We start from the raw sequence: 16,463 nt of genomic DNA, 5'->3' as shown, positions 1-16,463 counted from the left end.
TGGCTTTTAAACCACTGTCTTAGCTTAGGAACATTTAATCCATGAAATGCTGCCATCCAGAAAGTAATGCCATTTACATTACTATAGGATTTCTGTTTTTCTGAACATAAAATTGCTTCTTTAAAAAATGTTTTTTTTATTTAAATATTTCAGATTTGATTATTTTCTGGGTGTTTGCTTGCATAGAACTATGCATCAGAAGTGTGCGCTGTGTCTGTGGAGGCCAGAAGAGGGCACCAAATCCCCTGGAACTGGAATTCCAGATGGTTGGGAGCCACCATGTAGATCCTGGGGACTGACCCCTGGGTCCTCTTACCAGAGCAGCAAGTGCTCTTGACAGCTCGTCTAGCTCTTCGTCATATTGACTTTTGAGACACTGCCTTGTTATTGAGCCCAGGCTGGCCTTCCAAGTACTCGAACCACAGCAGGTTCTAAATTCTGCTTTTATAAATAAAAAGTGATTGCATATATTTAATACTTTCAAGAATTAGTTTGTATCAGGGTGACTGGCTGTACCTAAGGTAAATCTGCACATTCTTGGTGCCAAGAACATAGTCACTTAGCAAAGCTACCTTTGCTGTACATGCTGACAAAACCCACCAACCTGAGAGGTCACCACTTAGATAGGTGAGTGTGAACCTAGCCGACTTCTCTCTGTAAAGCTAAAACAGCAGCAGTCAGCCTGAGTCTCCTTCTCACCTCCCTCTTACGTTCTGGGGGTCCTGCTTTTGTTCTCAGATCACCCTGCTTTCTGACCTTGGTTAAGGCTGACTACTCAAGGAGCGCACACAGGAGGATGATTATAACCACGGCTGACAGGAGGCAGGAGGACAAGTTGGGGACTTTGTTGCTATATGGAGAGGAGAGCTGGTGCTTATTTTCAATTCTGAGTTTTTAATGCTTGGTTCATTGAAGGCGCTTTGCTGTGATACTCCCCAGCTCCCTTCAGTATGAGGAAATGGATTCATTACCTGGGCTGACAAAGATCCCAAAGCTAATTTCTGCCTCTGTCCTTCCCCTCATGGGTTCGCGTGGCACAGTGCTCCCTTTGTTCTGAGTGACTCACTTAGGTTTTCTTTAAGGTGATTTCCCCTTCCCCTTCCCCACACCAGCTCTCTCAAGGCATGAAAGATAACTTTCTACTGGAGTTTTGACTACCTGATCCTTCCTATAGAGCATTTCTTGTGAGGCAGTGTGCTCTCCCAGCTTCTTCAAGAGGAAATTGTTCCCCTGGTGGCAGGTCTGACTGTCCTGCTCTGTAATCACACAATGAAAGGTTCTTTTATAGTGTCCTGCGCTGGTGGCAGAGATAAAGCTGCTTTGAGGGCTGTAAGCTGAGACCCTTCAAGAGTGAGCAGTGCACACAAGCTTATCTCAGTGTTTCCTGACTCACTGGTGTGTGTCTAGGTTTCGAGCTTGCTGCTCTGCTGACAGACCTGCTGGATATTTTGTTGGCCCTCTTTCCAGTGTGATGCTGATACTGATCTTTAAATGCCTACTGAGGTTTTAAAATAACTTCTGTGTTGAATATCAATTTCTCTGTAGATTCCACCTAGTGTTTCTAAAAACAGGCTTTTGGGTACGTTTTCTTCACACTTGCTTGCGTCACACTCTGTAGTAGTTGTTCCCACAGAAACCCTGTGAGGAAGTATTGCCAGCTGGTAGAACCTTCTGCTTCAGATTCTGGTGATGCGTGGGTGATCGGGGTCCTTGATTGGCTGGGTGCATTTCCTCTGTTGTGTCATTATTTAATTTTTTTGTGATTGATTACAAACGGAATTCACTCATTAGTATTCATAAGTCACAAAGGAATTGCCTGTTTTATTTTGTTTATATTAGATTTTAGAAATTATGAGTATATTGAGCTCTGATGAGTAGAAGTGTTAACTTTTAAACTTCAGGAGAGACCACATCATTTAGTCGCCTGTTTACTGACTGTTTTACTGCATGGGTGTTGTGGGAACACAGAGAAGACTCAGATGTGGTTTTCTGATCACCCAGAGCTGAGTTATGCAGCGAAGCAGTGCCTCACTTGGAGAACCCAGGCCTGAAGGGTAACAGTCAGACGGTCTGTGCTGAGCATTTGCTAGAACAAGGAAAATAGACCTTCTGGTAAGACGGTGTCTGCACACCAGAAAGCCTTTATAATGATATAGAGGAACAAAGCTTAGATTTTGAAGAAATTCTCATTGTTAGTAAGAAATGATTATAATGGAGCAGGATTGCTTTTAAACATAGTCATTTTATTAGGCTTTAAGTCCTGTGGAGCGTCTCATGTAAACAAAATGGAATTAGAGTCTTCCAGCTGGAGACAGTCCCAACATTATAAGAAATGGTTCTGTTTTAAACTCGGAATTTAAATTAAGGCTTACTATTTTATAGTATACTGTCAAACCAAAATTAGACATTTATAGACTGCTAGTTTATCTGATGGTAAGCTATAGATGCCTGGAGACATAGCAAGTAGCTGTTCTCCCCTGTGGACTTGTGACCTGTAAATCTGTAAAACATTGCTAATTTGCTTTAGGGTTTTATAAAAAGTCAGAAGTAGAATATGTTAAATTTAAAGGGCAGTGTCATGTTTAATTTTAAGATTAGAAATCAGTATCTTCTTTTTATTTCACTTTAGCTTTGGTTTCCTTCAGGGTCCCTGAGAGCTGTGTATGCTGGCTTGTGCCTGTAATCCTAGTACTTGGAGGCTGAGGCAGGAGGATCATCAGAGAGTCAAGGCCAGCTTCAGCTATGTAGTGAGTTTCAAGCCAGCCTGAACTGTAAATGAGACCCTGGCTCAATTAAATATAATAATAAAATATCCGGGGAGAATTTTTGTTTTTTTCCTCGAGATAGGGTTTCTCTGTATAGCCCTATCTGTCCTGAAACTCACTTTGTAGACCAGGCTGGGCCTGAACTCAGAAATCCACCTGCCTCTGCCTCCCAAGTGCTGGGATTAAAGGTGTGTGCCACCACCACCCGGGGAGAATTTATTTTTTATGTTAAAGTTTGTTTGTTTGTTTGTTTTTTTAAAAAAACTGGAAAATAACACTTTTTGACCCTTAGAAACTCAGTTTCTAATGAAATGCTTATATTTTCAGATGACCTTTTCATTTTAAAAACGAAATTGAGAAGTTTTGGGTTCAGTGCTTTCTGCCAGGGTTAATCCCTGGGACCCATGTAGTGGAAGGAGAGAGTGGACTCCCACAGTCTGTCCTCTGACCTCCATTGGCACCCCATACACATACATATACACCAATGAATACATTTGGTTTCTGACCATTTCTTACCACTGTTACCTGCTTTCTGATGCTATGTGTCACCTTGTTCTGGTTATCTACTGAGAGGGTGTCAGCAGGTGCTTGTGTTTTGCTAGGGTTGTGGTCTGCTGGAGAAGACCACCCACCAGGCAAACGTGGGACTGCTTTAGTTGTATGATGTGCTGTTTATTTATGCCATTTGAAGGGAGTTAGCATAAAGAAGCAGTGGGAAAGCGATGTCTGCTGAAGGAGAAGATAGTGGGCTTCTGCAGGCCCTCACGGAAACCCTCTGTGAACAGCGTTCGTTTTTATTAAAGTATGCCACAATATCAGTACTCCATTTTAGGGAAAAGGCTATTTTTTTTGTCCTTATTTTCTCTGCTCTGAAATGCCTTCATAATAACCTATTATTTTTGTAATGATAGAAATACTTGACAAAAAAAAGCTTAAGCTGAAGGACATAGCATATTATTCTGAAATAGTTTTTAAAAATTCATCAAGTACTGCTTTGTTGGTCTCTGATTCTGTGTGTATCACTCTTTATAGCAGATACACACTGAGTACACTCTTCATAACAGATACCCTCTCTTTAGAACAGACAGCTCATATTGAACTAAATTAGTTATAGATAATTGGTCTGTTCTGAACTTGGTATTTAACTCATTTAAACTCAATCACCGATGAGGCAAGTGCCCTTAGCATCTAGAGGAAGAAAATGAGACTGCTCATTCTGGTGTGTCTTGATGTATGTAGAACACTAACCCAGTCACTGCTGAGGTGAGCAAGTTTCTGGGTAAGCAGATCTGAGACACTGTAGCGCAGCTTCCCTGTTTTCGTACTGTGAGCTGTGGAGGCACAGTGAACAGATACAGTTTATATAGTCTGGATTTTCTGAAGTCAACAGCCACCAAATCTGTCACCAAGTAACAGAAAGCCCAGTTGGGCTAACTAGCTCAGCAGTTCTTTTAGTTCAGAACAGCAGACACAACTAATTCTTAGTTGTTTTCTTTAAAATTAGTGGGTGTGCTTTGTGTTTCATCTTACCTAGAGCAAGCCGGCGTGTCAGTTGAGAATTGATAGTGGGGCATTCTGGCAGAGAGTCCGTGGCTTGACTTAGAAGGGCCTCAGACTTTCAGGATGCCTTTCACTGAGCTTCACGTGTAGCCTTAGTCTATGGCTAGCATGTGAGGTGAATGGATGTGGCTTCTCAGGTTAGGATGGGAAGCTCTTTGCACAGATAGTGTTAGCAGTTGCTCAGCAGTGTGACTGTGCTTCCTATCATTGAACCATACACTGCAAAATGGTTGAAATAGTAAGTTTCTTATGTATATTTTACCATAATAATTGCAAAATATTTGAAGAGTAAACATAATTATCTCAGAATCATGTATGTGAGTTTGCTACTTTTTGTGATTTTATGTTGGTGTTGAATGACATGAGCTAGAAGGCCATACTATGAAATTTGCAAGTCTGGCATAGGAAAATTTAATATATTATATATTAATATAATATTATAAAATTAATATATTATATTCAATAAATATATAAATATGCTGTATCAGTCATATAATATTAAATGAGATGGCATTTTTAAAAGGCTTAAGGCAAGTGTGGTAGATCACATTTATAATCCCCACTGAAGGTATGAAAAACAAGAATTTAGGTTATTCCTGATTACATTGTTCAAGGCCAGCCAGAGCTACCCAAGACCCTGTCTCAAAAAACAATGGAAAGGTGCTTAAAACATGATTTGTTACCTAGTAAATCAATGTTAAATGGAGACCAAAGCATTGGTTCTGAATTATATTGTGATATATTAATGAATCTATAAATTGTGCACAAATTGAATGTTTTTCATTTTTTTTAAAGGTTAAAGAAATAGGAGATTACTTTAAACAACACCTTTTGCAGTCCAGACACAGAGGAGCATTTGAACTGGCTTATACTGGTTTTGTGAAACTCACTGAAATATTGAACAGGTAAAATAAATGGGTGGGTTTTCTTTTAAGAGCAGGCTACAGACCATGTGCAGGAGTAGGTGTTGTGTGTATCTTTAATACTGGAGAGAAGGAAGCCTACTTGGCCACAGGGCAGCTTTCTCAGGTTCCATGTCTGACAGCCTGCAGATGGCTGACTCCAGTCTCCGCCGATGCTGCTCTCACACTCAAGGCTGATTTGATGTGAGCTAAAGACTTTGCCAAACATGGCTCTGAGGTTACTGATTCTTTTCATCAGACGAAATGCATGTTTTGTCTGTTTGAAAATAACTTGGCATTTGGAACCAAATAAACCTGGACTTCTTTGGGTTTATGTGTGTTTCACGGAATAACATAAAGCTTTTTTTGTAGACTTATTTTATAGAAAAATCTTAAAATAACAAAAAATAGACATAATTCATCTTAGAAAAATATTTAGATAAATCGCATGTATTTAACCAAATGTGTTTTTTTAAGTTTATGGGTGCTGATAATATCATTTATTCATATAGTAGATTTCCTCTAAATGACTTGTAAGGAAACCTTAAGTTACTTAATGACTTAAGTATTTGTGGCAAACATTCTCTAAAGAACAGTAGCATTTTCCAGGAAAACATTTCTGTTGCCTAAAGCGTTTGAAGTGAAGTGGCCAGTCTTGTAGCTTCGGCGGCCCTTTTACTGTACACTGCTGAGAGGTCTCCACCCTGATGATTTGTATCATGTCCCCACCTCCACCCCTGGTAAAACATCTCTAAAAATGTTCTGTCATTTACAGAATTTCTTTAGATGGCACTTTAAAAATCTTTCTAATATTAAACTGTTGATATTTAAATATGCTACTTTTAAATGTGCATGTGTCTGTCTGTCTGTCAGTTTGAGTGAGTGCAGGTGCCTGTGAAGGCTAGAAGGACATTGACTCCCCTTAATCTGGAGTTAGAGGGGATTGTGAACTACCGGATACATAGGTGCTAGAAACTAAATTCTGGTCCCGGGAAGTAGTAAGGCTCTTAGATGCTAAGCCATCTTCTAGCTCTATAAACTGCTGACCTTGAAAATATTTTTATCTTTTCTGAGCTGGATAGATGGCTCAGCAGTTAAGAGTATTAGCTGCTTTTCCAGAGGTCCTGAGTTCAATTCCCAGCAACCACATGGTGGCTCACAACCATGTGTGTATGCAGACATACACGCAGACAGAGCATTTATGTACATAAATAAGGGGTAAAGGCCCTTTGTGGGTGGGACCATCTCTGGGCTGGTAGTCTTGGTTCTATAAGAGCAGGCTGAGCAAACCAGGGGAAGCAAGCCAGTAACATCCCTCCATGGCCTCTGCATCAGCTCCTGCTTGAGTTCCAGTCCTGACTTCCTTTGATGATAAACAACAATGTGGAAATATAAGCTGAATAAACCCTTTCATTCCCAACTTGCTTCTTGGTCATGATGTTTATGCAGGAATAGAAACCCTGACTAAGACAGGAGGAAAGGGTTTATTCAGCTTACATTTCCATACTGCTGTTCATCACCAAAGGAAGTCAGGATTGGAACTCAAGCTGATCAGGAAGCAGGAGCTGATGCAGAGGCCATGGAGGGATGTTACTTACTGGCTTGCTTCCCCTGGCTTGCTCAGCTTGCTCTCTTATAGAACCCAAGACTACCAGCCCAGGGATGGCATCATCCACAAGAGGCCCTCCCACTTTTACCACTAATTGAGAAAATGCCCCCCACAGCTGGATCTCATGGAGGCACTTTCCTAATTGAAGCTCCTTTCTCTGTGATAATTCTAGCCTTTGTCAAGTTGACACACAAAACCAGCGATTACAATCATTCCTTGATATAGTTAAAGGGATGCTTTTTATTGTTAATGAGAGAGAGAAAAAAATATCCATAGACACTTGGAAGAGTCCAGAGCAGAGAGAAAGAAGCACAGTGAACAGGGCCAGCAGACTGGAGACTGCTGTCTGTGAGAGAGGGGAAACCAGCAGGGGACGGAGATTTGAGAAGAGAGCAGTGAGAAGAGAGCAGTGAGAACAGCTGAGAAGAGAGCTGGGGCGTGGCAGTGAGCCTAGGGTAGAAGGGGAGCGAGGAGGGCTAGGATGCTAGGATGGCCTTTGAAGTGTATAATAAATCCTTGTGAATAGGGACTGAGGGAACCTGGAGGCCTGCATCGACCTCAGTGTTCTTAGAGGTTCATTGGAGAGCCCCATGCCCCTTTTGCCAGGGGTAAAGGAAATGACTCCTTTTGGCGATGAGAGCCAGTTTTACAAGTTCTTGAGGAATGCTGGCTTCTATCTAACAGAAGTCTTCCTGTAATCCAGGTTAAACTCATTTCTGGATATTTGGACTGCCTTTTGGAGTTTGGGGAATTGGAGTTTCCTTTGGATCTAACAGATGGGACCACAAGTAGCCTCTTATTCAGCATGGCAGGTTTGAAGTGACTGACTGCTTCTGCACAGCAGCAGTCCCCCGGCAGAAGCTGTATGCTCTGTTCTGGCCCAGCAGCCTGGCAAGGCTTAAAGCATCGCTCCAGTCACATTCTCTGGGTTGTAAAGAGTCTTCAGGTCAGACTGGAGAGAGTTCATTTTTTTGTTTTTTGTTTTTCAAGACAGGGTTTCTCTGTGAATAGTTCATTTTTTGATTGCACAGTGGCAAAACCATTGTGTGGAAATATATGTGGATAGAAGCTATTGTAGTGGCCAGCTTTGAAAAATGAATCTGTGACGTTGAATGCAATTGTAGAGGTCACTAGGCAATCTGTGATGGTTCCTCTGGTTGTAGGTGACCAGAAAAATGGAATTGATGTTACCTAAACAGAGAAACTTTGGTTTTGTTTGTTTGATACAGAATAGTAAGTTTGGGCTGCAGAGGTTAAGAGTACTGGATGCTCTTCCAGAGGTCTTGAGTTCAAGTCCCAGCAGCCACATGGTGGCTCATGACCATCTATAATGTAATCTGGTGCCCTTTTCTTGCAGGCAGACATGCAGACAGAACACTGTATACATAATAAATAAATGAATTTAAAAGAGTAGTAAGTTTATTTTTCCAGTCTTGAGTGTGAGACAGTGCTGGACTGTCCTGGCAGTGGACCTCCCGTTGCAGCTGGAGTAGGTGTGTGACTGAGGTGAGGCAGCTGAGACAGGTCTGGGAATGGCTTTCATAGTCATCACTCTTGGTAGGATTGAAGAGTGGGGATGGAAAAAGGACAGAGAGCCAAGGACAGAGGCTTTGTGTGAGTCTGAGCATGAAAGGAAACACAATGTCTTGGTGTCAGTTTCAGAACTACTGTGTCCATTCCAGGAGAAGAAATTCGGAGTAGAGGAAAGGCCAAGTGCCTGGTGTATTGTCCGTTTCTGGTCTGTCTTAAGAGATCCTGTCATGGCTGTTGCTGGTGGCTTAGAACCTATCTGTTAGGCTTCTCGTCTGATGCCTGGTGATTTTGATCCTTCAGGAACATTTCAAATGTGACTGCTTTATACAGAGCATCTCTATCATGTATAGCACTTTTTTGGGGGGAGAGGGGGTGTTGGTTGGTTTTTAATTTTAAAAGAAAATCTGTTTACCATGGGCTTTTTTAGTGGGGAGGGAATAATAACTGCTTAAATGATGCAAACTTGCTTATGCATATAGCATTTAAGAAAACATTTGCAAGAAAGAAATCTGGGCATTGGTGAGAACTCATAGAAATCAAGGCTGGTTGCTGGCTACCCTTTGCACTACAGCTGTGTTAAGGACGAAAGCACTTAAAAAGATTAATTGGCAATTAACTGGAGAGTTAAACATGAACTATATCATATAAATTGAGTTTTAATAGGATTATTCAAAATGTCTTCAAATGTAAACTGACTTTACTATTAAACAATTATCCAAGATAAACAAGACCAGGAGAGATATTATTCTTTTTCTCCTGGGAATTTTTTTTTGAAAATAATATTTATATATATAACACAAACAAATGTGGAGTTAATTTTCTGTAATCTGATTTTCTCATTTAGTGAGTTCTGTTTGGGACTTGATGAGATAGATAGTCAGACTTTCTTTCAAGACTCCGTAAGTGCCAAGTATGGTTGTGTGCACATATAACTTCAGTATTCTGGAGGCTGAGGCAGGAGGCTCCACATAGCAAGACTCTGTCCCAAGCCAAAACAACAACAAAACAAGCTAAAACTATGATTATTTATGCATAGTTAGCTACCCAAATGTTTGAATGAAATAGTTAAGTACATTTAAATTAGGAATAAATTCAAATTTCTGGTGAAATTCATACATAGAACTCTCCTTTGTATTTGAAGATGTTTGTTTTGATTTAAAGATTCCCAAACTAGAGTGTGGCCTTTGATTTATCCAAGAATGGGGGAATTCTTTCGGGAATTCTAAGTGTAGGAGGGATTTTTGTGAGTACTTAATGATATCTTGCTCCTCATATGAGAATTGCACTGCCTGCTGAAGTGTGGTTATTCTACAAATAATCTCTATAGTAATTATAGCCATATTTACTTTATTGACCCCTAAATGAACTGCTGATAGCTAGCAGGTTTAGTTATAAAGTACTAGTGATGATTTGTGATATCAATAATTATGGCAGAAATAATTTAAATATTTAATCTTTTACCACTTAACTATAGCTCCTATGATGCAAATTAAAGTGAAAGCTTTTTGAGCATTTTTGAATATAATAAAAACTAAGTTCTTCTACCTTTCTGCAAAACAAAAGAATGCATCTTCATAGAATTGGACAAAAATAAATGTTAAGTGTAATATATTGGGGGAAGAAATTTATTTCACTTTGATTAACATTGTATTGTCTAAAGCTTTGATAAGATACTTATTGCTCACTTAACTATCCTATGAATTTTATTTGAAATGTGAATGATTAAATTAGGAATATGTTATAAGAGGCTAGAGATAGCAACAGTGTATCCACATACATAAAATAAATCTTTTTTAAAAAGCCATATGAACTGGGGGAGTGGTGGGTATTGAGACAGGGTCTCACTACTTAGCCCTGGCCAGCATAAAACTCACAGTGGACAGTGCTGGCCCAGGACTCACAGAGGTGCTGTGCCTCTGCTGTACAAGTGCTGGGAGTAGTAAGTGCTGCTCTGCCGAGTCCTTTCTTCTAGTTCTCTAGTGGATTTAAAAGATTTTGGGAAAACTGGAATGCCTTGATGTTTATTTCCTAAGTCATTTTGTGTTACTGACTTGCTAGTGACCTTTGAATTTTTGTTTTTCACATCTATTTTACCTGAGTGTTTTGCCTGCGTGTAAATTCTCCAGGTGCGTGTAGTACCCACAGAGGCTAGGAAAGGGCATTAGATCTGCTAGAGCAGGAGGTACAGTTGTGAGCCTCCCTGTGGGTGCTAGGAACCATACCTGCACCCTCGCAAGAGTGACAAATGACTGTAACCTCTGTGAGCCATGTGTCTATCCCTGTAAAGTCAGATCATATCCCTTTTTCTGGAAAATGTAACACTGGTTTTCAAAGTCTTCGTAATATGCTGTCATTTAGACAGAAGAACCTTGTTTGTTCTCAGTGAGTCATCTGTAGCCTGGAGTTTTAAAAATCAAGTCTTCAGGATTTCCTCCTTGCTCTCTGGGAAATGATACTAAACACTAAGAGAACCACTCTTTGGGCCCTTTCTCTCAGCACTTGAGTGGCTGTCCTTACTCTTACTGTGGCTTCTTTACTCGTCTGTTCATTGTTGCCTGTGCCTGCAGCTAAGGCCAGAGTCGTCTCCTGATGCTGTAACGCACAGGCTGTGACCCAATGTGGGAGGTAAAATGGCCTCTGTTGATAATGTCACCTTTTTACCAGCTTGCATGTGTGCAAATCCCTCTTCTGATTTAAAGTTTCTCCATACTTCAGAGTTATGTTCCCTTTTAAACATTTTTTGTAATGCATATGTCTTCTGTCCACATCTTTCATTGTTTAGTTTATTTGAAAGAAAAAACATGAACCTTTAAATAATAAACATAATACCTGAAAAAAGAATGAATAAAGAATTTTACTTAAGAAATAATTGGACATTACCAAAAGGGTTTCAGGAAATTGAATACCTCAATTAACAACAACTAACAAGTAATATAATAAAATCCAAACTCAACAAGGAGCTAGCCATGGTGGATGTAGGTGGATGGAGCCATGGTGGATGGAAGAAGCAGCTGAAAAGCTGCTTTATACCCAGAGAATCTAATTTATGGGTACAAAAGAGTCTAATGACCAATTAGTGGGATGTATGATGTATGTAACTTGATCTTGTGTTGTGGGGGTTTTCTTATCTTAAGGTACTTGTCTACTAAGAGTGAGATAGATGGATAGATGGTGGACTAATCTATTTGTGGAACAATAAATTGCTTTAGTGTTCTGCTCATGATAACACAGAGGCCTGGACACCAGCCTTGTGCATTTCTACTGCTTTTCTAATTTTAACATGTTGAAAATTATTATTATTTTCTGTTCTGAATATTGAATCTCAAGCATTGGCATTATAAGAAAGAGCTATACCATTGAGGTTAACCCCAGCTCTCTGTTTACTATGGGCTGAGACCGTGCCACTTGAAGAGGAGAACAATCATACAAACCTTTCTTCTGGCCCCTGCTGGATTGTTATGAAGAAAGTTACTGTGGCTTGGTTTTTTTGCCACCTTGGTTTGAAGTAATAGACAGAAGAAAAAAAAAGGTAGAAATTTAAGTGAGTTCCACCACTACCTTGCTAACAGCAGTACAATATCTAACCTGTGTGAGATATATACTCTTTTCAGTAAGCGGAATTTCACTCACTACATATAATGCTGCCTTCTGATTTGTTGTGAAAGTCTAGGGGGTTTTAGGTGTGAAAGAGTTTAGGAAATTAGACATATTTCTTTTTATTTTTTTTAATTCTTGTTATTTTTGTGGGTGATGTATTTGTGTGGTTATGTACACGCTGTCATGTGTGTGTGCCGAGCAGAGGGTAGCTTGTGGGAGGGAGCTGATTAACTCTCTCTGTTACATGGGTCCTAGGGTCTCATGTGGTAAATGATTTTACCTGATCAGCCATCTCCACAGCCTTGGAATTGGGGGCATTTTTGTAAGTTTCCTTTAGAATTGGTAAACTGATTTTATAGGTGTTATGTGTAAATTAATAATATTTAACTACTAAATTCATTTTTGATGAGACTTGAACACTTCTTAGTAAGGAACTTGAAATTGTATGGTATTCTTGAGACTAAGGACATACGGTGTGTTTTGTATGAGTTTGACAAAGGTTGTCAAAGCAACAGAGTCTTCAGACAAAGATGCTGTCTACTCTTTAATTGGGAGGCATTTGCTGACAGAAGCAGGACATTGGAATTCCCCTGGTCTGTGGTTGGTGATGACATAGTGTGGGCAGAAGCCATCTCTTCACTCAGGATATTTCCTCTTCTCCTTACTGACCCCTGGATTGTGTGATGAGGAACCAAAACAAACAACTAGAATTTGCTGCATTGTTCTTGGGTGTCTTTCCTGGCTTCATTTTACCTGGCAGTTTCTTCCTTATCACAACAGTAACCCTGGTGTTTTGAAATCACATCCTTATAAAGCAATCTTTCCTTGCTGGGGAATGACAGAAGATCCATTGAAGAGCAAGAACTTGAGGGTGTTTTCATTTTCTAGCTATTGCGACCTCATGTTGTGAAGTCTTAAGGTTGTAGCCTCTCCTTCTACACCTGCCTTTGCAGTTTTGTGCCCACCAGAAGACACAACTAATGTGCAGCAGCTGCCACCTACCCTGCTTGTTTGGTTTATTTGAATTTAGTCATTCAACAAAGATTTTAGAACCTCTTCTGAAGTATGCTAGATGTTGTGCTGAACAAGCTCTTGGGATCACTGAAAATCCGATGTCCTAGGCTGGAGTGACTGGGAACCTAGAGAATGTTTGTAGCCTGTGCGTGAAGGCTTATGTGAGGTTATGGTAAGATGTTAGGGGCAGTTCTCACCAGGGCCTTTAGGAACTTTGTATGTTTAGGGTGATACCTCCCCTATTTGTAGCAGTCACTAAAGAAGCAAAAGAATATCTCTTTGAGACAGGATTTCTATGTAGCTCTGACTAGTGGAGCTGTGTAGACTAGGCGTGGCCTTGAACTCAGAGATCCTCGTGCCTCTGCTTCCTGAGTGCTGAGATGAAAAGAGCTTGCCCACCACACCATGTGTCTTGATTTTTCAAAGCATCTTTGTAATGATTTTCTTTTTTAAACCCTCTGTTCATAGCCACACAAGTAGCTGATAAAACCCGAACTAAAATCCAAATGAGGGGAGGGCGAGTATTTATCTAGGCTGCAGCTGAGGAGACCCTTGTTGATCTTACTGGATGTAAGGAATTGTGACAGGAGGCTGTTAGGAGAGGGGAACAATAATGGTAAAGTGTGAGCCTTACTTGAATGGTACAGAAGAGCTTTATTTGAGTGTGTGTATGTGTTCATGTGGTTCCACCTGCATACAGGTGCTTGTAGAAACTACAAGGTGTCATTCTTTTGAAACCCTCACCTTGTTCCTGACCTGGTGCTCACCAGGTAGGTAGGCCATGCTGGGTGGCCGGCCAGCCCCTTGCAAGGATCTCCCCTTCTCTGCTTTACCAATGCTGTGGATTCCAGAGCATGTGGCTCTTTTATACGGCTCCCAGTTGGGTGCCAGGCCCTGTTGTAGGTACTTGAGAGTTAAAAATGGATGGGAGGGATTATGTCCTGGGTTCCTTGGAGCTTTTATTTTACAGGAAATCATAGCACACTGTCAACTAGCCCTGTGTGTGCACACTAGCACTTGCGAGATCAAAAGACAATTCTTGGAGTTCTCTCCTTCCATCTAGCGATCCGAGGGTCAGGCTTGCATACATAGCTACTTCGCCTACTGAGCTACCCTGCCTGCCTGGTTTTGTTTTTTGAGACAGGGCCTCATATAGCCCAGGCTTGAGCTCACTGTTTAGCTGAAGGTACCATTAAACATGTGATCTTTTCTCCCCACTTTCCAGTGCTGGGGTTGCAGGGGTGACCTCCAAGCCCCATTTAGCAATGTTTATTTTGGTATGAGAAAGTTTGGTGGTAGAGAAAGGCCTCTTTTTTCATTTAAACTCAAGTAGTATTTGAAAGAGCCCAAATGATTGGAAGCAGCAGAGTTCTGGGGACTGGTCATAAGTATGTGGGTACCTAAGAGAAAAATGGATAAAATGGAATTTAATGAGATTGTCCAAATCCATAAGGCTTTGTAAGGCCAGATAATGGATCAAATGCATATGGAGGTGCATGGGTTTTGGTTTCCTGTGGGACGTACTCAGAATGAATTTGATATGCAGGCAACCCAGAGAGGATACCTGGCATTGGCCTAAAACGTGACTACAACTCTGTGTCTTTGCATAGTGTTTTAGAGGTCAAAAAGTTTGATATTCTAAATAGCCAGTCTGAGGGGTTAGTCTTGAAGTCTGTTTTCCTTCACATGTTGCTTTGAGTAGCTGATGATGCTGAACTTAAACCAACACATACCATTTATTTTATATCAAATTACACTTTGGCATTATATAATAAATTAGTTAAATGATTGTCAAATGTAAATGAAGAAAGAGAAGTAAAGGGGTGTGGCAATATGAAAATGTATCAGCAGCCAGCCTCTCTATGTAACTTCATTTTTTCTTTTTCTTTCATATTTTTTTGATATTTTTAGTTGCTTTTTAAAATTTTTATTAGATATCTTCTTTATTTACATTTCAAGTGCTATCCCAAAAGTTCCCTATAACCTCCCCCTGCCCTGCTCCCCTACCCACCCACTCCCACGTCTTGGCCCTGGCATTCCCCTGTACTGGGACATATAAAGTTTGCAATACCAAGGGGCCTTTCTTCCCAATGATGGCCGACTAGGCCATCTTCTGATACATATGCAGCTAGAGACATGAGCTCTAGGGGGTACTGGTTAGTGCATATTGTTGTTCTACCTATAGGGTTGCAGACCCCTTCAGCTCCTTGGGTACTTTCTCTAGCTCCTCCATTGGGGGCCCTGTGTTCCATCCTATAGATGACTGTGAGCATCCACTTCTGTGTTTGCTAGGCCCCAGCATAGCCTCACATGAGCCAGCTATATCAGGGTCCCTTCAGCAAAATCTTGACAGCATAACTTAACTGAATAGATTATTACTTAGAGCTGTTTTTAAATCTGACAGTTTTCAATTTTACTTCTGTTGATGAGCAAGGGGGAAGGACTTTCTGTCCTAAAAGTTCTTAGAGATGGTAGCCTGGTAAGTGAATTATTTGGTAAACAAAAGTATAGGTACAAGCCTTGGCCTTGTGCCAGTGGGCTTGTACATGGTTAATTTCGTGGCAGTGCATGTCTGGGTGCATTTCTGGGAATTTGCTTCATACACTCACTTTCACGTTCTTCACATTTCGCTGTGAGAGTGGTTGCTTTCTGTTTGTAGGTGAAAGTTTCCTTAGGTCATTGTGAATGATTCAGTTACTATCAGAAAGTGGCGTATTAACAAGAATAAGTCTCCCCAGGTTCCCAGGGGACTTGGAGTGCCTCCAGAATGGTTGAGACACAGTTCCCTTCATGCCGGGCACAAGTGGCTTCCCTGTCAGAGTTCTCTGTAGACTGTCCCGATTGCCAGGTTGCTTTCTGTCTGTACCACCTAGTCCATTGAGCACTATTTTAGCCTTTTAATTCTGATGGTACATGTTCAGAGACTGAAGTTACTCTGAAAATAACCTGAATATAACATGAGTTGGAAGATAACTTCTGCTTTGTTATCTCTAGGAAGATACTTTTCTCATAACAGTGCACCCCAATGCACCTTCTGGATGAGTGTCTTTTGGAAGTTGGTTTCAGGGAACACAACCAGCTAGTTCTTCTTCGTGTTTTTTGTTTGTTTGTTTGTTTGTTTGTTTGGGAGTGAAAACTGAAACAAATAACAGACTAATAGCTGGTAGTGTCTTTATAACCAGCCAGATTAAGCCAAAATTCTAGTGGAAAATAGAGTCATCTTCCTTGATGTAATGCTTTCTTAATTGAGCTGAAGTCTTGGTTTTCTGTTTTTGCTTTTTTACCCAGTTAGCAAAAGTGCAGAAGTCTGAGGGACCACAGTTGGCTGATTGAGATGAGGGAACATGGATAAGCCATGTATAACTAATATGTGTAAATAGATGGTGAGGTGAGACCAATTTAGACTTCTTGGGGTTAAGACAGTTACTTCTTGGGGGAACTTGGGGATGCATAGCTGGGGTTTGTAAATATATTTGAGACATG

At 40.6% G+C, this 16,463-nt stretch overlaps 1 protein-coding gene across 10 annotated transcripts in view; it reads left to right on the top strand.

The window, feature by feature from the left end:
* Positions 1-16,463, top strand: part of Thada (thyroid adenoma associated) — a 276,191-nt gene that overhangs the window by 44,739 nt on the left and 214,989 nt on the right. For 9 of the 10 annotated variants that reach the window (XR_003952120.1, XR_003952121.1, NM_183021.3 and 6 more), the window contains exon 22: positions 5,121-5,230. The exons of the other annotated variant lie outside the window; for it this stretch is intronic. Coding sequence is in view for 7 of the 9 variants with exons in the window: in NM_183021.3 (NP_898842.2) it covers positions 5,121-5,230 (110 nt within the window). In the remaining 2 variants the exon portion in view is untranslated. The remainder of the gene's footprint in view (positions 1-5,120; positions 5,231-16,463) is intronic. 10 annotated transcript variants of the gene reach the window in all.

This window comes from Mus musculus, chromosome 17 (assembly GCF_000001635.26).
Source record: "Mus musculus strain C57BL/6J chromosome 17, GRCm38.p6 C57BL/6J".
Classification (NCBI taxonomy): domain Eukaryota; kingdom Metazoa; phylum Chordata; class Mammalia; order Rodentia; family Muridae; genus Mus; species Mus musculus.
This window is presented reverse-complemented; position numbering and strand designations above follow the sequence as displayed.